The 22,570-nt window shown below is 40.8% G+C and overlaps 1 protein-coding gene across 2 annotated transcripts in view; it reads right to left on the bottom strand.

Annotated features, from left to right (window-relative positions):
- Nucleotides 1-12,409: 12,409 nt before the first annotated feature.
- Nucleotides 12,410-22,570, bottom strand: part of TRIM42 (tripartite motif containing 42) — a 30,015-nt gene continuing 19,854 nt past the window's right edge. The window contains exons 5-6 of one of the 2 annotated variants that reach the window (XM_027091704.1): nt 22,489-22,552; nt 22,045-22,055 (exon numbers count right to left, since the gene is read on the bottom strand). In XM_027091704.1, coding sequence (XP_026947505.1) covers nt 22,532-22,552 — 21 coding nt within the window. In that variant the 3' untranslated portion in view covers nt 22,045-22,055; nt 22,489-22,531. Of the gene's footprint in view, nt 12,682-22,044; nt 22,056-22,488; nt 22,553-22,570 lie in introns of those variants that run through there. The other variant, XM_027091703.1, reaches the window with a different exon arrangement.

The raw sequence follows: 22,570 nt of genomic DNA, 5'->3' as shown, positions 1-22,570 counted from the left end.
GAAAATTTAGAAATTGTAGCTCCTGGTGGAATTAAAGGAATGAAAATGTAGTCATGCATAGATTCGCAGCAGCTGAAGAACTCTGGGACTCTATTTTGCTACCTTGTACACTTCGGTAAAAAATTCAAGCTTCTGGGCTCGGTTCAGCTTTGCAGTAGCCCGTGTCCCTTGGGCTTCTCCCCAAATTGCATCTTTTCCTAGATTCAGTCAATTATTTGCCTTGGAGTGCATTCGTTTTTCTGAGAACTTCTACACAAGCTGACTCTTCCGGTTGTTCACTGGCAAAGAAATCCTTTGATTTCAAACCAGAATGTCCTCACAAATCATTTGGAACCCAGGGTGACAGGGAAATGTCCCACCTTATCCCTTCCATCACGTCAGCCCTTCCTTTCCTCCCTGTTCCTTTCCTGTCACAGAGCTGTGCCTCTTTATTTTTTATTGGAGTAGAGTTGATTTACAATGTTGTGTTGGTTTCAGGTGTACAGCAAAATGATTCAATTCTATGTGTATATATTCTTTTTTCAGATTCTTTTCATTATAGGTTATCACAAGATATTGAATACTGTTCCCTGTGCTATACAGTAGGTCCTTGTTGTTTATCTATTTTATATACAGTAGTGTATATCTGCTAATCCCAAACTCCTAATTTATCCTCACCCCTCGCCAACTTTCCCCTTTGGTCGCCATAAATTTGTTTTCTATGTCTGTGAGTCTGTTTGTTTTGCAAATAAGTTCATTTGTATCATTTAAAAAATACTTTGAATTTTATTTAATTTATGTTTTTATACAGCAGGTCCTTATTAGTCATCAATTTTATACACATCAGTGTAAACATGTCAATCCCAATCACCCAATTATCACACCCCCACCCCCACCACCCCCTCGCCACTCTCCCTCCTTGGTGTCCATATGTTTGTTCTCTACATCTGTGTCTCAATTTCTGCCCTGCAAACCAGTTCATCTGTACCATTTTTCTAGGTTCCACATATATGTGTTAATATATAATATTTGTTTTTCTCTTTCTGACTTACTTCACTCTGTATGACAGTCTCTAGATCCATCCACGTCTCAACAAATGAACCAATTTAGTTCCTTTTTATGGCTGAGTAGTATTCCATGGTATATATGTACCATACCTTTATCCATTCTTCTGTTGATGGGCATGTATGTGGCTTTCATGACCTGGATATTGTAAATAGTGCTGCAATGAATATTGGGGTGCATGTGTCTTTTTGAATTATGGTTTTCTCTGGGTATATGCCCAGTAGTGGGATTGCTGGGTCATATGGTAATTTAATTTTTAGTTTTTTAAGGAACCTCCATACTGTTCTCCATAATGGTTGTATCCATTTACATTCCCACCAACAGTGCAAGAGGGCTCCCTTTTCTCCACACCCTCTCCAGCATTTGTTGTTTGTAGATTTTCTGATGATGCCCATTCTAACTGGTGTGAGGTGATACCTCATTGTAGTTTTGATTTGCATTTCTCTAATAATTAGTGATGTTGAGGAGTTTTTCATGTGCTTCTTGGCCATCTGTATATCTTCTTTGGAGAAATGTCTATTTAGGTCTTCTGCCCAATTTTGGATTGGGTTGTTTGCTTTTTTAATGTGGAGTTGTATGAGCTGTTTATATATTTTGGAGATTAATATTTTGTCCATTGATTTGTTTGCAAATATTTTCTCCCATTCTGAGGGTTGTCTTGTGGTCCTGTTTATGGTTTCCTTTGCTGTGCAAAAGCTTTGAAGTTTCATTAGGTCCCATTTACTTATTTTTGTTTTTATTTCCATTACTCTAGGAGGTGGATCAAAAAAGATCTTGCTGTGATTTATGTCAAAGCATGTTCTTCTTATGTTTTCCTCTAAGAGTTTTATAGTTTCCAGTCTTACATTTAGGTCTCTAATTCATTTTGAGTTTATTTTTGTGTATGGTGTTAGGCAGTGTTCTAATTTCATTCTTTTACATGCAGCTGTCCAGTTTTCCCAGCACCACTTATTGAAGAGACGGTCTTTTCTCCATTGCATATCCTTGCCTCCTTTGTCATAGATTAGTTGACCATAGGCGTGTGGGTATATCTCTGGGCTTTCTACCTTGTTCCACTGATCTATGTTTCTGTTTTTGTGCCAGTACCATATTGTCTTGATTACTGTAGCTTTGTAGTGTACTCTGAAGTCAGGGAGTCTGATTCCTCCAGCTCCATTTTATTCCCTCAAGACTGCTTTGGCTATTCGGATCTTTTGTGTCTCCAAACAAACTTTAAGATTTTTTGTTCTAGTTCCATAAAAAATGCCATTGGTAATTTGATAGGGATTGCACAGAGCTTGTAGATTGCTTTGGATAGTAGAGTCATTTTCACAATATTGATTCTTCCAATCCAAGAACATGGTATACCTCTCCATCTGTTGGTATCATGTTTAATTTCTTTCATCAGTGTCTTATAGTTTTCTGAATACAGGTCTTTTGTCTCCCTAGGTAGGTTTATTCCTAGGTATTTTATTCTTTTTGTTGCAATGGTAAGTGGGAGTGTTTCCTTAATCTCTCTTTCAGATTTTTCATCATTAGTGTATAGGAATGCAAGAGATTTCTGTGCATTAATTTTGTATCCTGCAACTTTACCAAATTCATTGATTAGCTCTAATAGTTTTCTGGTGACATCTTTAGGATTCTCTATGTATAGTATCATGTCATCTGCAAACAGTGACAGTGTTACTTCTTCTTTTCCAATTTGTATTCCTTTTATTTCTTCTTCTTTCCTGATTTCCATGGCTAGGACTTCCAAAACTATGTTGAATAATAGTGGTGAGAGTGGACAACGTTGTCTTTTTCCTGATCTTAGAGAAAATGCTTTCCGTTTTTCACCATTGATAATGATGCTTGCTGTGGGTTTGTTGTATATGGCCTTTATTATGTTGAGGTAGATTCCCTCTATGCCCACTTTCTGGAGAGTTTTTATCATAAATAGGTGTTGAATTTTGTCAAAAGATTTTTCTGCATCTATTGAGATGATCATATGGCTTTTATTCTTCAATTCGTTAATATGGTGTATCACATTGATTGATTTACGTATATTGAAGAATCCTTGAATCCCTGGGATAAATCCCACTTGATCATGGTGTATGAGCCTTTTAATGTGTTGTTGGATTCTGTTTGCTAGTATTCTGTTGAGGATTTTTGCGTCTATATTCATCAGTGATATTGGTCTGTAATTTTCTTTTTTTGTAGTATCTTTGTCTGGTTTTGGTATCAGAGTGATGGTGGCCTCATAGAATGAGTTTAGGAGTGTTCCTTCCTCCGCAAATTTTTGGAAGCGTTTGAGAAGGATGGGTGTTAGTTCTTCTCTAAATGTTTGATAGAATTCACCTGTGAAGCCATCTGGTCCTGGAATTTTGTTTGTTGGAAGATTTTTAATCACAGTTTCAATTTCATTACTTGTGATTGGTCTGTTCATATTTTCTATTTCCTCCTGGTTCAGTCTTGGAAGGTTATACCTTTCTAAGAATTTGTCCATTTCTTCCAGGTTGTCCATTTTATTGGTGTAGAGTTGCTTGTAGCAGTCTCTTAGGATGCTTTGTATTTCTGTGGTGTCTGTTGTAACTTCTCCTTTTTCATTTCTAATTTTATTAATTTGAGTCCTCTCCCTTTTTTTCTTGATGAGTCTGGATAATGGTTTATCAATTTTGTTTATCTTCTCAAAGAACCAGCTTTTAGTTTTATTGATCCTTGCTATTGTTTTCTTTGTTTCTATTTCATTTATTTCTGCTCTGATCTTTATGATTTCTTTCCTTCTGCTAACTTTGGGTTTTGTTTGTTCTTCTTTCTCTAGTTCCTTTAGGTGTAAGGTTAGATTGTTTATTTGAGATTTTTCTTGTTTCTTGAGGTAGACTTGTATAGCTATAAACTTCCCTCTTAGAACTGCTTTTGCTGCATCCCATAGGTTTTGGATCGTCATTTTTTCATTGTCATGTGTCTGTAGGTATTTTTTGATTTCCTCTTTTATTTCTTCAGTGATCTCTTGGTTATTTAGTAACATATTATTTAGCCTCCATGTGTTTGTGTTTTTTATGTTTTTTCCCTATAATTCATTTCTAGTCTCATGGCCTTGTGGTCATAAATGATGTTTGATATGATTTCAATTTTCTTAAATTTACTGTGGCTTGATTTGTTACCCAAGATGTGATCTATCCTGGAGAATGTTCCATGTGCACTTGAGAAGAAAGTGTAATCTGCTGTTTCTGGATAGAATGTCCTATAAATATCAATTAAATCTATCTGGTCTATTGTGCCATTTAAAGCTTCTTTTTCCTTAATTATTCTCATTTTGGATTATCTGTCTATTGGTGTGAGGTGTTAAAGTCCTCCACTATTACTGTGTTACTGTCAATTTCCTCTTTTATAACTGTTAGCAGTTGCCTTATGTATTCAGGTGCTCCTATGTTGGGTGCATATATATTTATAATTGTTATATCTTCTTCTTGGGTTGATCCCTTGATCATTATGTAGTGTCCTTCTTGTGTCTTGTAACATTCTTTATTTTAAAGTCATTTTATCTGATACAAGTATTGCTATTCCAGCTTTCTTTTGATTTCCATTTGCATGGAATATCTTTTTCCATCCCCTCACTTTCAGTCTGTATGTGTCCCTAGTTCTGAAGTGGGTCTCTTGTAGATAGCATATTGATGGGTGTTGTTTTTGTATCCATTCAGCAAGCCTGTGTCTTTTGATTGGAGCATTTAATCCATTCACGTTTAAGGTAATTATTGATTTGTATGTTCCTATGACCATTTTCTTAATTGTTTTGGGTTTGTTTTTGTAGGTTCTTTTCTTCTCTTGTGTTTCCCACTTAGAGAAGTTCCTTTACCATTTGTTGTAGAGCTGGTTTGGTGGTGCTGAATTCTCTTAGGTTTTGCTTGTCTTTTGATTTCTCCATCGAATCTGAATGAGATCCTTGCTGGGTAGAGTAATCTTGGTTGTAGGTTCTTCCCTTTCATCACTTTAAGTATATCATGCCACTCCCTTCTGGCTTGTACATTTTCTGCTGAGAAATCAGCAGTTAACCTTATGGGAGTTCCCTTGCATGTTATTTGTCATTTTTCCCTTGTTGCTTTCGATCATTTTTCTTTGTCTTTAATTTTTGCCAATTTGATTACTATGTGTCTCGGCATGTTTCTCCTTGTGCTTATCCTGTATGGGACTCTCTGTGCTTCTTGGACTTGGGTGGCTATTTCCTTTCCCATGTTAGGGAAGTTTTTGACTATAATCTCTTCAAATATTTTCTCGGGTCCTTTCTCTCTCTCTTCTCCTTCTGGGACCCCTATAATGTGAATGTTGTTGCGTTTAATATTGTCCCAGAGGTCTCTTAGGCTGTCTTCATTTGTTTTCATTCTTTTTTCTTTATTTTATTCTGCAGCAGTGAATTGCACCATTCTGTCTTCCAGGTCACGTATCCGTTCTTCTGCCTCAATTACTCTGCTATTGATTCCTTCTAGTGTAGTTTTCATTTCAGTTATTGTATTGTTCATCTCTGTTTGTTTGTTCTTTAATTCTTCTAGGTCTTTGTTAAACATTTCTTACATCTTCTCGATCTTTGCCTCCATTCTTTTTCCGAGGTCCTCAATCATCTTCACTATCATTATTCTGAATTCTTTTTCTGGAAGGTTGCCTATCTCCACTTCATTTAGTTGTTTTTCTGGGGTTTTATCTTGTTCCTTCATCTGGTACATAGCCCACTGACTTTTCATCTTGTCTATCTTTCTGTGAATGTGGTTTTTGTTCCACAGGCTGCAGGATTGTAGCTCTTCTTGCTTCTGCTGTCTGCCCTCTGGTGGATGAGGCTATCTAAGAGGCTTGTGTAAGTTTCCTGATGGGAGGGACTGATGGTGGGTAGAGCTGACTGTTGCTCTGGTGGCAGAGCTCAGTAAAACTTTACTCCACTTGACTGCTGATGGGTGGGGCTGGGTTCCCTCCCTGTTGGTTGTTTGGCCTGAGGGAACCCAACACTGGAGCCTACCTGGGCTCTTTGGTGGGGCTAATGACAGACTCTGGGAGGGCTCATGCCAAGGAGTACTTCCCAGAACTTCTGCTGCCAGTGTCCTTGTCCCCACTGTGAATCACAGCCACCTCCCGCCTCTGCAGGAGATCCTCCAACACTAGCAGGTAGGTCTGGTTCAGTCTCCCCTGAGGTCACTGCTCCTTCCCCTGGGTTCCAATGCACACACTACTTTGTGTGTGCCCTCCAAGAGCGGAGTCTCTGTTTCCCACAGTCCTGTCGAAGTCCTGCAGTCAAATCCCACTAGGCTTCAAAATCTGATTGTCTAGGAATTCCTCCTCCCTTTGCCGGACCCCCAGGTTGAGAAGCCTGATGTGGGACTGAGAACCTTCACGCCAGTGGGTGGACTTCTGTGGTATAAGTGTTCTCCAGTCTGTGAGTCACCCACCCAGCAGTTATGGGATTTGATTTTACTGTGATTGCGCCCTTTGTACCGTCTCACTGTGGCTTTTCCTTTGTCTTTGGATGTGAGGTATTTTTTTGGTGAGTTCCAGTGTCTTCCTGTTGATGACTGTCCAGCAGCTAGTTGTGATTCTGGTGTTCTCACAGAAGGAGTGAGAGCATGTCCTTCTACTCCACTATTTTGGTTCCTAATCTCTCACTGATTCTTATTGAGGCCTTTCTTATATATTTTGCCACCAGGTGACTCCTAAACTGCTTGTTCCAAGTGGAAGGTAGTGTGGGACTGTCAAATGGGGGTCACATGCATGATGCCCTGCTTTTCCAGCTTCTAGGGGATGCTCGCATTATGTGTTCTGTGACCCCCTTCCAGGCAATGGTTGTGTCACTCCAACCTCTATCTTCACATCTCCTGCTTCTCCATTTGTATCATTTTTAAAGATTTCACATACAAGTGATATCATGATATTTGTCTTTGTCTGTCTGACTTACTTCACTTAGTACAGTATGATAATCTCTAGGTCCACACTTGTTGATGCAAATGGAATTATTTTGTTCTTTTTTATGGCTGAATAATATTCCATTCCATTAATATTTGATTACATACACGCATATATAGTACATTGTGTGTGTGTGTGTGTGTGTGTGTGTGTGTGTGTGTGTGTGTAAAATTTCACTGACCTTGGAATGGATGACATGGTTCAGATGCAGTGAATGTGGAGCACTTGTGTGCATATATGTGTGTGCCCATATGTGTGTGCATGAGTGTGAGTATATTAGTGTATATGTGTGTGTGTGTGCATGACACAGCTGAGTGTGTGGGTCTGGGTGCTGCTGAGAGTTTGTACCAGGAAGACATGGCAGTGGGCAGAAACAGGGGTACTTGTGGGTAGCAGTGCTCCTGCCAATTTGGGGTTCATATTATCTCTCCGTTCCCTGCATATACGCCTTTATTTATCTCAGAGCAGAGCAACTGTTGAAATGATATCAATAATTTAAATGATATCAACATTTCCCCACATACCCTGTTTTTCATTATCTCTCAAAGCAAAAAGAGAGACATATAGCACAGGGTAAACTCAGAGTTTAACAACTCAAATCAATGAGCATTTTCTGAGGACCTGTGGTGCCCAGCTCCCCATTCATTCCTGTCTCCCTGCCCTTTTGCAAGCCATCCTTGTGGTGCCCTTTCCTCTGGCCTGTGCCTTGTCCAATTCCTGCCCATTCTTCAAAGGCTAGCTCTGGTCCTACTGCAGCCAGGAACCATCTTCCCACAACTCAGGCCACCATCTAGTGGGTCCCAAATGTTTGCTGGTCTGGGAGAGCGCTGCTCCTCATGATCACCCAGAGGCTTTTAGGAAACACCAGTGCCCAGGCCCCTGTGCTGTATAATCTGATCAGTGGCTCTGGGGCGGGCCCAGGGCATCTATATTTTTAAAACACTCCATCAGTGATTCCAATGCTCACTTGGGGTGGGGGTAGCTCCAGAGACCAAGCAATATGCCCAGTTGCTTTTCAGTTGGCCTTGTGGTTAGGAAGCAACCTGAAGGTGGGAACTAGCTTTATGTCTCTCTGGTCTCTCCTGAAGAGCCTAGCTGAGCTGGGGACAGTTGATGTCATTAGCATTCTAGCAAATCACAGAATCACATTCACTGATGACTCGAGTTTGTGCCCCTAGCCCAGGCCTATCCTTTGGGTCCTAGTCTTACAAAATTGTGCCAATTATTAAGCTCGTGTCTCCCAGCCCCTACCCTGCCTTTCTGGACTCAGTCTCTGATGCTGAGGGTGGGGCTCTGCAGATATAGCTTTTTTTTTTTTTTTTTTTTGCCAACTGTCTCCTTGTGGTTCTGCTACTAGGGGACACCAGAGGAAGACTGGATGCCTTGAAGGGGGTGAAGGCAAGAGCTCCTTTCTCTCTTGCTCCCTTTTCTGGGTGGCATCACTGCCCTTCCCAGTGATAGTCCTTCCCAGCCTGTGGCAGTTTAGCTGTTACTGTCAGTTTCCAGATCTTTTCCCCACTCTCCTAGAACTGGCCTCCTGGAACTCTCCCAGAGACACCAGCACCAGTCTGGCAGTGACCCTCGCTCAGAGATCTGGGCCCCAGCTCAGCAGGGCTCCTCCTCTGAGCCTCTGGTTCTGATAACCCCATCCTCTTCCCTTCATTTCCCCAGTCCTAGGGGTGACAGTGGCTCCTAGGGGTGATAGTTGCCACCTCTGTGTTATCCCAGTGTCCCTTTTCTGTCCTGGGTCCTCCAACATCTATTGAACCAATTCTCATATTCAGTTCTCTCTGTTAAACGGACTGGTGTGTTTTCTGTTTTCCAGACTGAATCAGGCTGATACAATAACCAGCAGCTGCTGTTTGATTCTGCTCACTAGTCCCTCAAGTATCTCCATCCATCCAAGGCAGAACTCTAACATTTCCCCAAACCGAAACTTGTCCATTCTTTCCTGTTTGGATCCATCACCCACCTGGTGCTCAATTCAGAATCTTCGACACCATCCTTGATTACTCTCTCCTGCTCACTCATACACACCCCACTGGTCCGAAAGGGCTCTTGATTCCACCTCGAATCTGTCCCCTCAGCCCAGGTAACCACACTTGGGCTAACAGTCCTCCTGCCTTTTCTCTTGGCTCCCTGCAACTCACTGCCCATACAAAACCAAAAGTAACACTACTGAAATATAAATAGGGTTGTGACATTGCCTGGCTTGCAGCTTCCTGAGATGCATGACCTCTGTGATGGCCCACAAATTCTGCCAAGGCCACTTACCCACCCTTCTCTCCTCCTTGTTTCTTGCAATGCAGCCTCTGGGACTGTGTTCCTGTTTTTCTTCCTGCCACAGGACCTTGGCACCTGCTGCAGCTCTATCAAAAATGCTTTTCTCCTCTGCTTGTCACATGACTGGTTCCTCTCCTTTCTTAAGGAGACAGGTTTAAATTCACCTCTTGGGACCCCTTCACTGACAGCCTCTGTTTTAGTCCGTTTGGTTGGCTATAACAAAGTATCATAGACTGGGTGTCTTATAACAACAGAAATTTATTTCTCACAGTTTTAGGGGCTGGAAGTCCAAGATAGGGTGCCAGCATAATCAAGTTCTGGTTGAGGACCCTCTTCTGGGGTGCGGATGGCTGTCTTCTCATTGTGGTGGAAAGAGAGTGAGCTAACTCTCTGGCTTCATCTTATAAAGGCACTAATCCCATTCTTGAGGGCCCCACTCTCATGGCCTAATTACCTCCCAAGGTAATTAGGAAACACCATCACTTTGGGGTTAGGGTTTCAGCACATGAATTTTGGAGAACACAACATTCAGGCCATTGCACCCTCTTTAGAATCGATGCCTCCCAGCTCCATGCTCCTTTCCTCCCTAGCACTTTTAATCATTTCTAGTCATCTATATACTTATAGCTTTATCTGTCTTCCTCATTAGACTATAAAATATGTGGGGCAGGGACCATGCCTGTTGAATTTCCCACTGTGTTCCTTGCACCCAAGTCTCATTACAGGTGTGTTAAATGAATGAATGAATCTAGAGTGAATATAAAAAGAAAAAGAGAAAAAGTAAGAAGAGGAGAGGTGCCAGAAAACTACCATTTTCTTAGCTATCAACTGCACTAATATACTATAAGCTCTTTTCAAGTAGACACTGCACCTAATTATCTGTTCCTATAGCCATACACTGTTGTCTAAAGAAAGACTGATAGAGATGCTGAAATACGTAGATATACAGAGAGATTATGGCTGGACAGAGTGGTGTATATAGATGAATCTCTTTGTTATATTTGGCACATAAATATATATATATATATACACACACACACACACACAAACATATATGTACTACTGTGTACATGCAGAATTACAAATCACTATATTGTATGCCTGTAACTTACATAATATTGTACATTAACTATACTTAAATTAAAAAACTTTCCTCCTTAACAGTATTTTCCACTTTGTAACATGCTTTCGGGTATATTACTCATTTGAATTTGACAACAATCCGAAGAAGCAGGGAAAGAAACATTATTCTTATTTAATTAAAGATCAGCTCTAAAATACCTAATCAAACCACATCATCATATAGACAAAGAAACTGACATCCAGGGTGAGAGAGGGACTCACTCAAGGCCATGCAACTGGTTAGTAAAGATAAAGTGCTGGTATTACACCAGATCCTTGCCTCCCTTTTTATACCACAGGAAGGGTCCTGGAAGGGTACACTCTGTGTGAATCATAACCCCAGGGAACAAATGATGTGCAAGGCTTTCTGCATCATTAAGAAATTTCACCTTGTGTTTGGAAGAACAGCTCCGCTACCGCTTAAATGGGCCTCTCAGAGAATCCCGCTAATTTCTTGGTTGCTGAATGCAAGTTTACACCTTCTCTAGAGAGGCAGGATCAGGGTGCTGGTGCTTCTCTGATTCTGGCCATCCTACTTGGCTCTGTGAGTAGGTGTGATCATTGTAATGCAAAATTCATATCATTCTTTTTTTTTTTTTAGTTTAATTTCCTTTTAGTTTATCAGTAGTAAAATCCCTGCTGGCATGTCATTTAATTTGCTCCCCGTGCTAATGATGATTTTGAAGGCTTTTACAGAAATGATTATATGGTAATACCAAATCTGATGGTGGATTCAAGCCATCATTTATAGTAATAGGATCATAACGAAGCTCCCTCGGGTATTCCTTCTTGCAGTGCTGTTTGGGGGCGGGGCAGGAATCTGCTTGGCTTCATCTCACATTATTAGAAGATCATCACTAAGGATCCTTCACAGGGAATGGGGCTTTTCTGGCTCTGATGCTCAGCCTCCGGGCAAAATAATGGGTTGCAAAGCCATGGTCCTCCGGGTGAAGCCAGATGAGCTGGCCACACCTGCCACGGGGCAGCTCATGAAAAGGATGGGATTAGAGGAGGTGGAGACCACTGACCACCGGTCCCTTTCCATGCCCACTCCCACGTCTGTGTGTAGACCCTCATGGTGCAAACTGACCTGTCGGGGATGGGTTCACAGGAGGGTGACTCTGTGTGCCTGACTTCAAGCAGTAGTTCTTCTGTCTCTGGTATTAATGTGCAATGTGAGTTTCACTGAGCCAGCCACTGGGACAGAATGAATGAGATGCCATCTCTGTCCTAAAGACTGGGGACCAATGAAAGCTCCTGAGCATCACGGGCTGGAAGAGGTGTCTCTGTGGGGGATGGGGTGGGGGAGGAGGGCTCGGGGTTTAGTGAGAACCCAGGAGAGGAAGGAGGTATCATCCCCACTTAGACCACCTGGAGAATCAGCAAAGACTTCACACAAGTGGTTGAGCTAGGTCTTGAAAGACTGGTGGTATTTTCTAGGCAGCAGTGGGGTGGGGTTCAGGAGTGGGTCGTTCCAGGCAGATGGGGCCTTTTCAAGCTTGGGTACTTCACATTGTCTGAAGGGCCTGGCCAAGTTCAGTGAGGCTGGAGCTGACACACGACTCTGCCATTCTTTCCTGCCATGCTTCAAAGAACCATAGGAGGGTGCCTCCCACCAGCCCTTCTACTGCTCTTCCTTTGTCTGGGGATCAGAAAGAGTGAGAAGAGGGAGTACTCTCCTTCTTATGGCTCTGGGGCAGACCTCAGACTATGGGGTTAAAGTTATGGGAAGGCAAGTTCAGGCTCAATAACGAGGAAGCGCATTCTAACAACGTTGGCCTTTTCATATTAAAATAGTCTGCATAGTGAGGGAATGAGCTCCCCATCAATCAGTGACTTGCCCAAACACCGACAGCTAGTTAGACCAGGGTCAACATGCATACCCAGGGAGCCTGACTTCAAAGAGAGTGCCTTTTTAATTTTTTTCAACCAACGCTACCTCGTACAAAACACCACAGAATTCTGAGCCTAGGATTAGGTCCGAGCTCATGGAAACGTAGCCACTTGCTGACTTTTGTATCTTAGTTTCTATTTAATGAGCAAACAGCAAGCCATGACATCAGGCATTTCCTTTTATTAGCTCTTAGTAGACTTCTGCTGAAATGGCTCAGATGTCCCGGGAACATGGTCTACAACCTCGTTGAAGAATGTGGGGAGAAAGATACATATACACACGTGTGTGTGTCTACATGTGTCTATTCTGTGGTATGTCTCTGAGGTTGCTGCCTGCCCTGCGGGGGGCACTCAGAAGTGTTTCTGGAGGGCAATCCGGATATTCTTCAGCAGGCCCCACTTAGCTCGGCTCTTCCCACGCCCATCCGGTGTTACCACCTGCAATCAGAAGCAGAGAGCCATGGCACCAGCCACAAGGGAAGCAGCAGCTCCCAGGAGCCCGGCCCCGGCTGCGGGCCAGGCGCTACACACATCAGAGCATTAGCTCCTCATGTCGACAGCCACATGAGGCCGGTGCCATGGACCCCATTTTACCAATGAAAAAACAAAGGCACAGAAGAACCAGGTAGCTTTCCTGAAGTCCCGCAGCTAATATGTGGTGGGGTTGGGATTTCACAGACAAGGTCCCACTTTTTAAGACAGTTCAAGGACTGACTGCTGATTACCGTGTTGTGGTTGTGACCCCAGGTGGGCTTCACCAGAGATTAGCCCCAGGGGTCCTCCTGCCAGTCCCTAGAAATTGCTTCTGTCACAGCTCTTATCATTTGTAAATTTCACTGAATGTGTTTAATTAATTTTCTTACCAGACGGTGAGCACCTTAAATGGGGTGTGGAGGCAATGACAGTCTTTCCTCTCTGTAATCCCAACAGTGGTTATGGTACAGAGAAGTTTCTTAGAAAAGTGAATGAAAGGTGAATAGAACCATTATTTGTACATCTGCCAACTGTTTCTCTTTGCAGCATCATACTATCTCTGATCACAGTGAATAGTCAATGCTCCCTAGAAAAGGCAGCTTACATTGGGTAGCAGAACCCTCCTAGAGGTCTCACCAACTCAGCTTAGATGTGGAGCTCCGTGCCTTACCTTGAAGGCGGTGGACTTCTCCACAACTATGGTCTGGCACCATTCCTATTCCTTCCTAATACACATTTACTGAGAAGGCATTTAGGGAGTGAGGTTAAGATCCAGGTATGAGAGACAGCCCACAGGATCAATCAGGATTCATGGGGCAGATGGGGCTAGTGGTGCAGTTTGGATGAGGAAGAGCAATGTTTGTACAAAGTATATGCAAAGGCTTTTATGTTTGTTTTCAAAGGGAAAGGGCAAAAAATAGACACCGTTATTATTATGCTCTCTAGTTTTACAAAATTTACTTTTAGTTTTAGAGAAAACAGGGCTTCATGCAAGATAAAGATTATGTTATACCTACAATGTTAGATTATTCATTGCTGGATAAAAATGGACATAACACATAGAGATAATCCTGATAAGGGTGGTATAAATGTGTAAGATATACACACAGAGCTATCAAGGGGCAATGAGGAAGGAATAACAGTGTTATGGTGGGTTGGGAATTGACTCATAAAAATAGGGAATTGAAGTTCTGCCTTAAAGTATAGTCAGGATCTCCAGAGATAAAGACTTGAGTGGGACATGTGAATGGGGCAGTGGGGAATGAGGTGTGTCTGTGAATCAGAGGATCAGATGAAACAGGACAGAAGAAACAGAGAACAGAACTTGAGATACTAAAGAAATTGAAATGATAGTTGGCATTCCCTCCCCTGCCCAAAAGGCTCAGATGGTTTTTCAAATGAATTCTACCAAACTTTTAAGAAAGAGTTGTTCTAGAAAATAGAAAAAGAGCAATAGTTTCCTAGTTCATTTTTCAAGCTAGTAAAATATTGATTCCAGAACCAGACAAAAGAAATATAAGCAAAATATTATAGGTCTGGTTCACGAATGATGAGAGATGCAGTACTCCAAAACAAAATATGAGCTAACGAAAACCAAGTATATTAAAAAAATAATACATCATGATCACATAGGGTTTAGTCCATGAATGCAAGTAGAGTTTAACATCAGAAAAATCAGTGTCATTAATTTCATTAATGCCTAAAGGAGAAAAGTCATATGATTATCTCAAATAATACAAAAAATTCACAAAGTTGCACAAGCTCTCAGAAATTTAGAAGTAGAAACAATTTTCCTTAACTTAATAAGGTTTATATATAAAATTTACCACTGAATTATACACTTCAAAAGAGTGAATTTCTTAGTATGTGAACTATATTTTAATGAAACTTTTATAAAAAATGAAAAGTCAGAGCACTGTTAAAAAAAACTAAATCAAAAATCATCATAGCTCAATGGAGAAACATTAAGATCAGGAATAAGACAAGGATATTAACTCTCACAGCCACCATTTTCTGTAGGACCAAAAGCCCTGGCCAAAGCTATAAGGAAAGAAAAAGAAATAATGGTTCAAGACTTGTAAGGAAAGAGGTAAAACTATCATTATTTATAGACGATAGGATCATACGCCTGGAAAAACAAGCAGAATCAACAGAGAGACTCTCAGAATAATGAGATATTATTGATATTGCTGGAATCAAGATTATCCTACAAACACAGTAGTTTTTATTCTAAACCAGCAGTACATTAGAAAGTATAATCAGATATAAAAATAACATTAATAATATCAACTAAATCTGTAAAATATCTGGTTTAACCAGGAATATATAGTACCTCTATGGGAAGATTTTAAAACTCCATACTATTCTCCATAGTGGCTGTACCAATTCACATTCCCAACGGTGCAAGAGGGTTCCCTTTTCGCCACACACTCTCCAGCATTTATTGTTTATAGATTTTTTGATGATGGCCATTCTGACTGGTGTGAAATGATATCTCATTGTAGTTTTGATTTGCATTTCTCTAATGATTAATGACGTTGAGCATTCTTTCATGTGTTTGTTGGCAATCTGTATATCTTCTTTGGGGAAATGTCTATTTAGGTCTTCTGCTTATCTTTGGATTGGGCTGTTTGTTATTTTGATATTGAGCTGCATGAGCTGCTTGTAAATTTTGGAAATTAATCCTTTGTCAGTTGCTTCATTTGCAAATATTTTCTTCCATTCTGAGGGTTGTCTTTTCATCTTGTTTATGGTTTCTTTTGCTGTGCAAAAGCTTTTAAGTTTCATTAGGTCCCATTTTGTTTATTTTTGTTTTTATTTCCATTTCTCTAGGAGGTAGGTCAAAAAGGATCTTGCTGTGATTTATGTCATAGAGTGTTCTACGTATGATTTCCTCTAAGAGTTTTAAAGTGTCTGGCCTTACATTTAGGTATTTAATCCATTTTGAGTTAATTTTTGTGTATGGTGGTAGGGAGTGTTCTAATTTCATTCTTTTACATGTAGCTGTCCAGTTTTCCCAGCACAACTTATTGAAGAGACTGTCTTTTCTCCATTGTATATCCTTGCCTCCTTTATCAAAGATAAGGTGTCCATATGTGTGTGGGTTTATCTCTGGGCTTTCTATCCTGTTCCATTGATCTATATTTCTGTTTTTGTGCCAGTACCATACTCTCTTGACTACTGTAGCTTTGTAGTATAGTCTGAAGACAGGGAGTCTGATTCCTCCAGCTCCGTTTTTCTTTCTCAAGATTGCTTTGGCTATTTGGGGTCTTTTGTGTTTCCATACAAATTGTGAGACTTTTTGTTCTAGTTCTGTGAAAAATGCCAGTGGTAGTTTGATAGGGATTGCACTGAATCTATAGATTGGTTTGGGTAGTATAGTCATTTTCACAATGTTGATTCTTCCAAGCCAGGAACATGGTATACCTTTCCATCTATTTGTATCATCTTTAATTTCTTTCATCAGTGTCTTATAATTTTCCACATACAAGTCTTTTGTCTCCTTACGTAGGTTTATTCCTAGATATTTTATTCTTTTTGTTGCAATGGTAAATGGGAGTGTTTTCTTAATTTCACTTTCAGATTTTTCATCATTAGTGTATCGGAATGCAAGAGATTTCTGTGCATTAATTTTGTATCCTGCAACTTTACCAAATTCATTGATTAGCTCTAATAGTTTTCTGGTAGCATCTTTCGGATTCTCCATGTATAGTATCATGTCATCTACAAACAGTGGCAACTTTACTTCTTTTCCGACTTGGATTCCCTTCATTTCTTTTTCTTCTCTGATTGTTGTGGGTAAACTTCCAAAACTATGCTGAATAATAGTGGTGAGAGTGGGCAACCTTGTCTTGTTCCTGATCTTAGTGGAAATGGTTTCAGTTTTTCACCATTGAGGATGATGTTGGCTGTGGGTCTGTCATATATGGTCTTTATTATGTTGAGGTAAATTTCCTCTTTGCCTACTTTCTGGAGGGTTTTTATCATATATGGGTTTTGAATTTTGTCAAAAGCTTTCTCTGGATCTATTGAGATGATCATATGATTTTTATACTTCAATTTGTTAATATGGTGTATCACATTGATTGATTTCAGTATACTGAAGAATCCTTGCATTCCTGGGATAAACCCCACTTGATCATGGTGTATGATCCTTTTAATGTGCTGTTGGATTCTGTTTGCTAGTATTTTGTTGAGGATTTTTGCATCTATGTTCATCAGTGATATTGGCCTGTAGTTTTCTTTCTTTGTGACATTTTTGTCTGGTTTTGGTATCAGGGTGATGGTGGCCTTGTAGAATGAGTTTGGGAGTGTTACTCTCTCTGCTATATTTTGGAAGAGTTTGAGAAAGTTAGGTGTTAGCTCTTCTCTAAATGTTTGATAGAATGCACTATGAAGCCATCTGCTCCTTGGCTTTTTTTCTTGGAAGATTTTTAATCGCAGTTTCAATTTCAGTGCTTGTGATTGATCTGTTCATATTTTCTATTTCTTCCTGGTTCAGTCTCGGAAGGTTGTGCATTTCTAAGAATTTGCCCATTTCTTTCAGGTTGTCCATTTTATTGGCATATAGTTGCTTGTAGTAATCTCTCATGATCCTTTGTATTTGTGCAGTGTCAGTTGTTACTTCTCCTTTTTCATTTCTAATTCTATTGATTTGAGTCTTCTCCGTTTTTTTCTTGATGAGTCTGGCTAATGTTTTATCAATTTTGTTTATCTTCTCAAAGAATCAGCTTTTAGTTTTATTGCTCTTTGCTATCATTTCCTTCATTTCTTTTTCATTTACTTCTGATCTGATCTTTATGATTTCCTTCCTTCTGCTAACTTTGGGGTTTTTTTTTTTTTTTTGTTCTTCTTTCTCTAATTGCTTTAGCTGTAAGGTTAGGTTGTTTTTTTGAGATGTTTCTTGTTTCTTAAGGTAAGATTGTATTGCTATAAACTTCCCTGATAAAACTGCTTTTGCTGCATCCCATAGGTTTTGGGTCGTCATGTTTTCATTGTCATTTGTTTCTAGGTATTTTTTGATTTCCTTTGATTTCTTCAGTAATCTCTTGGTTATTAAGTAGTGTATTGTTTAGCCTCCATGTGTTTGTATTTTTTACAGATTTTTTCCTGTAATTGATATCTAGTCTCATAGCGTTGTGGTCGGAAAAGATACTTGATATGATTTCAATTTTCTTAAATTTACCAGGGCTTGATTTATGACCCAAGATATGATCTATCCTGGAGAATGTTCCATAAGTACTTGAGAAGAAAGTGTATTCTGTTGTTTTTGGATGGAATGTCCTATAAATATCAATTAAGTGCATCTTGTTTATTATATCATTTAAAGCTTGTGTTTCCTTATTTATTTTCATTTTGGATGATCTGTCCATTGGTGAAAGTGGAGTGTTCAAGTCCCCTACTATGATTGTGTTACTGTCGATTTCCCCTTTTATGGCTGTTAGTATTTGCCTTATGTATTGAAGGTGCTCCTATGTTGGGTGCATATATTTTACAATTGTTATATCTTCTTCTTGGATTGATCCCTTGATCATTATATAGTGTCCTTCTTTGTCTCTTGTAATAGTCTTTTTTTAAAGTCTATTTTGTCTGATATGAGAATTGCTACTCCAGCTTTCTTTTGATTTCCATCTGCATGGAATATCTTTCTCCATCCCCTCTCTTTCAGTCTGTATATGTCCCTAGGTCTGAAGTGGGTCTCTTGTAGACAGCATATATTGGGTCTTGTTTTTGTATGCATTCAGGCAGTCTATGTCTTTTGGTTGGAGCATTTAATCCATTTACATTTAAGGAAATTATCAATATGTATGCTCCTATTACCATTTTCTTAATTGTTTTGGGTTTGTTATTGTCTTTTCCTTCTCTTGTGCTTCCTGCCTAGAGAAGTTCCTTTAGCATTTACTATAAAGCTGATTTGGTGGTGCTGAATTATCTTAGCTTTTGCTTGCCTGTAAAGGTTTTAGTTTCTCTGTCAAATCTGAACGAGATTCTTGCTGGATAGAGTGATCTTGGTTGTAGGTTTTTCTCCTTTATCACTTTAAATATGTCCTGCCACTCCCTTCTGGCTTGCAGAGTTTCTGCTGAAAGGTCAGCTTTAACCGTATGGTGATTCCCTTGTATGTTATTTGTTGTTTTTCCCTTGCTACTTTTAATATTTTTTTCTTTGTATTTAACTTTTGATAGTTTGCTTAATATGTGTCTTGGCGTGTTTCTCCTTGGATTTTCCTGTATGGGACTCTCTGTGCTTCCTGGACTTGATTAACTATTTCCTTTCCCATATTAGGGAAGTTTTCAATTATAATCTCTTCAAATATTTTCTCGTCCCTTTCTTTTTCTCTTCTTCTTCTGGAACCCCTATAATTCGAATGTTGATGCGTTTAGTGTTGTCCCAGATGTCTCAGAGACTGTCCTCAATTCTTTTCATTTTTTTTTCTTTATTCTGATCTGCAGTAGTTATTTCCACTATTTTATCTTCCAGGTCACTTATTAGTTCTTCTGCCTCAGTTATTATGCTATTGGTCCCTTCTAGAGAATTTTTAATTTCATTTATTGTGTTGTTCATCACTGTTTGTTTGCTCTTTAGTTCTTCTAGGTCCTTGTTGAACGTTTCTTGTATTTTCTCCATTCTATTTCCAAGATGTGGGATCATCTTTACTATCATTATTCTGAATTCTTTTTCATGTAGACTGCCCATTTCCTCTTCATTTGTTAAGTCTGGTGGGTTTTTACCTTGCTCCTTCATCTGCTGTGTGTTTCTCTGTCCTCTCATTTGGTTAACTTACGGTGTTTGGGGTCTCCCTTTCATAGGCTGCAGGTTCGTAGTTCCCATTGTTTTTAGTGTCTGCCCCCAGCGGCTAAGGTTGGTTCTGTGGGTTGTGTAGGCTTCCTGGTGGAGGGGACTTGTGCCTGTGTTCTGGTGGGTGAGGCTGTATCTTGTCTTTCTGGTGGGCAGGTCCACGTCTGGTGGTGTGTCTTAGAGTATTTGTGGGCTTATTATGATTTTAGGCAGCCTCTCTGTTAATGGGTGGATTGTGTTCCTGTCTTGCTAGTTGTTTGGCATAGGGTGTCCTGCACTAGAGCTTGCTGGTCGTTGAGTGGAGCTGGGTCTTGGCATTGAGATGGAGATCTCTGGGAGATTATCGCCATTTGATATTAAGTGGAGCTGGGAGGTCTCTGGTGGACCAATGTTCTGAACTTGGCTCTCCCACTTCAGAGGCACAGCCCTCACACCTGGCTGGAGCACCAAGAGCCTGTCATCCACATGGCTCAGAATAAAAGGGAGAAAAAGAAAGAATGAAAGAAAGAAAGAAAGAAAGAAAGAAAGAAGAATATAAAATAAAATAAAGTTATTAAATTAAAAATAATTATTAAAATAATTTTTTAAAGTAATTTTTAAAAAAAAGAAAGAAAGAAAGAAAGAAGAGAGCAACCAAACCAAAACACAAATCCACCAATGAGAACAAGTGGTAAAAACTATACTAAAAAACAAAACAAAACAGAAAAACCAAATAAACAGAAAAAAGATGGACAGACAGAACTCTAGGACAAATGGTAAAAGCAAAGCTATACAGACAAAATCACACTAAGAAGCATAAACATACACACTCACAAAAAGAGGAAAAGGGGGAAAAAAAAAGTATCGTTGCTCCCAAAGTCCACCTCCTCAATTTGGGATGATTTGTTGTCTATTCATGTATTCCACAGATGCAGGGTACATCAAGTTGATTGTGGAGATTTAATCTGCTGCTACTGAGGCTGCTGGGAGAGATTTTCCTTTCTCTTCTTTGTTCGCACAGCTCTTGGGGTTCAGCTTTGGATTTGGACCCGCCTCTGCGTGTAGGTCGCTGGAGGGCGTCTGTTCTTTGCTCAGACAGGACGGGGTTAAAGTAGCCGCTGATTCGGGGGATCCGGCTCACTCAGGCCGGGGGTGGGGAGGGGTACGGATGCGGGGCGAGCAGAGGCCGACGTGACATTACAGCAGCATGAGGCCCACCGTGCATTCTCCCGGGGAAGTTGTCCCTGGATCCCGGGACCCTGGCAGTGGCGGGCTGCACAGCCTCCCTGGAAGGGAGGTGTGGAGAGTGACCTGTGCTTGCACACAGGCTTCTTGGTGGCGGCAGCAGCAGCCTGAGCGTCCCATGCCAGTCTCTGGGGTCCGCGCTGATAGCTGCGCCTTGCGCCTGTCCCTGGAGCTCCTTTAAGCAGCACTCTTAATCCCCTCTCCTCGCGCACCAGCAAACAAAGAGGCAAGAAAAAGTCTCTTGCCTCTTAGGCAGGTCCAGACTTTTCCCCGGACTCCCTCCCAGCTAGCCGTGGTGCACTAACCCCCTGCAGGCTGTGCTCACGCCGCAAACCCCAGTTCTCTCCCTGTGCTCTGACCGAAGCCCGAGCCTCAGCTCCCAGCCCCGGCCATCCCGGCGGGTGAGCAGACAAGCCTCTCGGGCTGGTGAGTGCTGGTCAGCACTGATCCTCTGTGCGGGAATCTCTCCGCTTTGCCCTCTGCACCCCTGTTGCTGCGCTCTCCTCCACACCTCTGAAGCTTCCCCCGCTCCTCCTCCCGCAGTCTCCGCCCACGAAGGGGCTTCCTAGTGTGTGGAAACCTTTCCTCCTTCACAGCTCCCTCCCACTGGTGCAGGTCCGTCCCTATTCTTTTGTCTCCTTTTTTTCTTTTTTCTTTTGCTCTACCCAGGTACGTGGGGAGTTTCTTGCCTTTTGCGAGGTCTGAAGTCTTCTGCCAGTGTTCAGCAGGTGTTCTGTAGGAGTTGTTCCACATGTAGATGTATTTCTGATGTATTTGTGGGAAGGTGATCTCCACGTCTTACTCTTCCGCCATCTTCAGAAATTCTCCATTTTAAGGATTTTTAAAACAAAACTTCAAAAGTTCAAACCATGAAAAAAATAATTGATGACTTTGACAACATCAAAATTGAAGATTTCTGCTGTTTCATGACATACACGATGAACAAAGTTATAGACAAATGTCAGAATGGAGAAGATATTATCAATGTCTAAAGCCATTATCTAGAATATATAAGGTCATACTACAAATCACCTAGGAAAAGAAAAATGCAATAGGAAAATGGGCAAAAGATATTTAGCAGGCTATTTACAGAAGAGGAAATCCTGAAAACAACCATACGAAATGAAATTTTAAACAATAAGGAGATAGCACTTTATACCTATTGGGCTAGCAAAATAGTAAAAGCTGGATCATGTCAAATGTAGGTGGGGCTTTAGATATGGGGTCCTCATTCATTCCTTATGGAAGAGTACATGCGTGCAGTCCAATCAAGTATGCACACACTCTACCCCCCAGCAATTTCACTCATGGTGTACATCTGATAAGGGCTGAATTGTGTCCTCCCAAAATTCATGTGTTGAAGTCCTATTCCCAGTACTTCAGAATGTGACTTATTTAGAGATAGTGCCTTTAAAGAGGCGATTAAGTTAAAATGAGGTCATTATGGAGGATCCTAATCCAATCTGACTTGTCCTTATAAGAAGAGGAAGTTTGGACACACCAGAGGTGTACTCACACAAGAAAGGGCCCTGTGAGGGCACAGGGAGAAGGCAGATGTCTGCAAGCCAAGGGGAGAAGCCTCAGAAGAAAGGAGACCCACCAAAACCTTGACCTAAGACTCCTGGCCTCCAGAACTGTGAGAAAATACATTTCTGTTGTTTATGCCACTGAGTCTGCAGCATTTTGATGTGGCAGCCCTAGCAAACTAATACAATGTCCCAGAGAAAGTCCCACGTCCCTATCCCACCCACAAAATGTCAGGAATGAGGCTGTTTACTGCAGCATTATTGGAGGTCACCTGGGTGTCCATCCTGGCTGAACAGACAGGTAAAA

The sequence above is a fragment of the Aethalodelphis obliquidens genome, unplaced genomic scaffold, assembly GCF_003676395.1.
Source record: "Aethalodelphis obliquidens isolate GAN/ISIS:26980383/991018 unplaced genomic scaffold, ASM367639v1 scaffold72, whole genome shotgun sequence".
NCBI lineage: Eukaryota > Metazoa > Chordata > Mammalia > Artiodactyla > Delphinidae > Aethalodelphis > Aethalodelphis obliquidens.
This window is presented reverse-complemented; position numbering and strand designations above follow the sequence as displayed.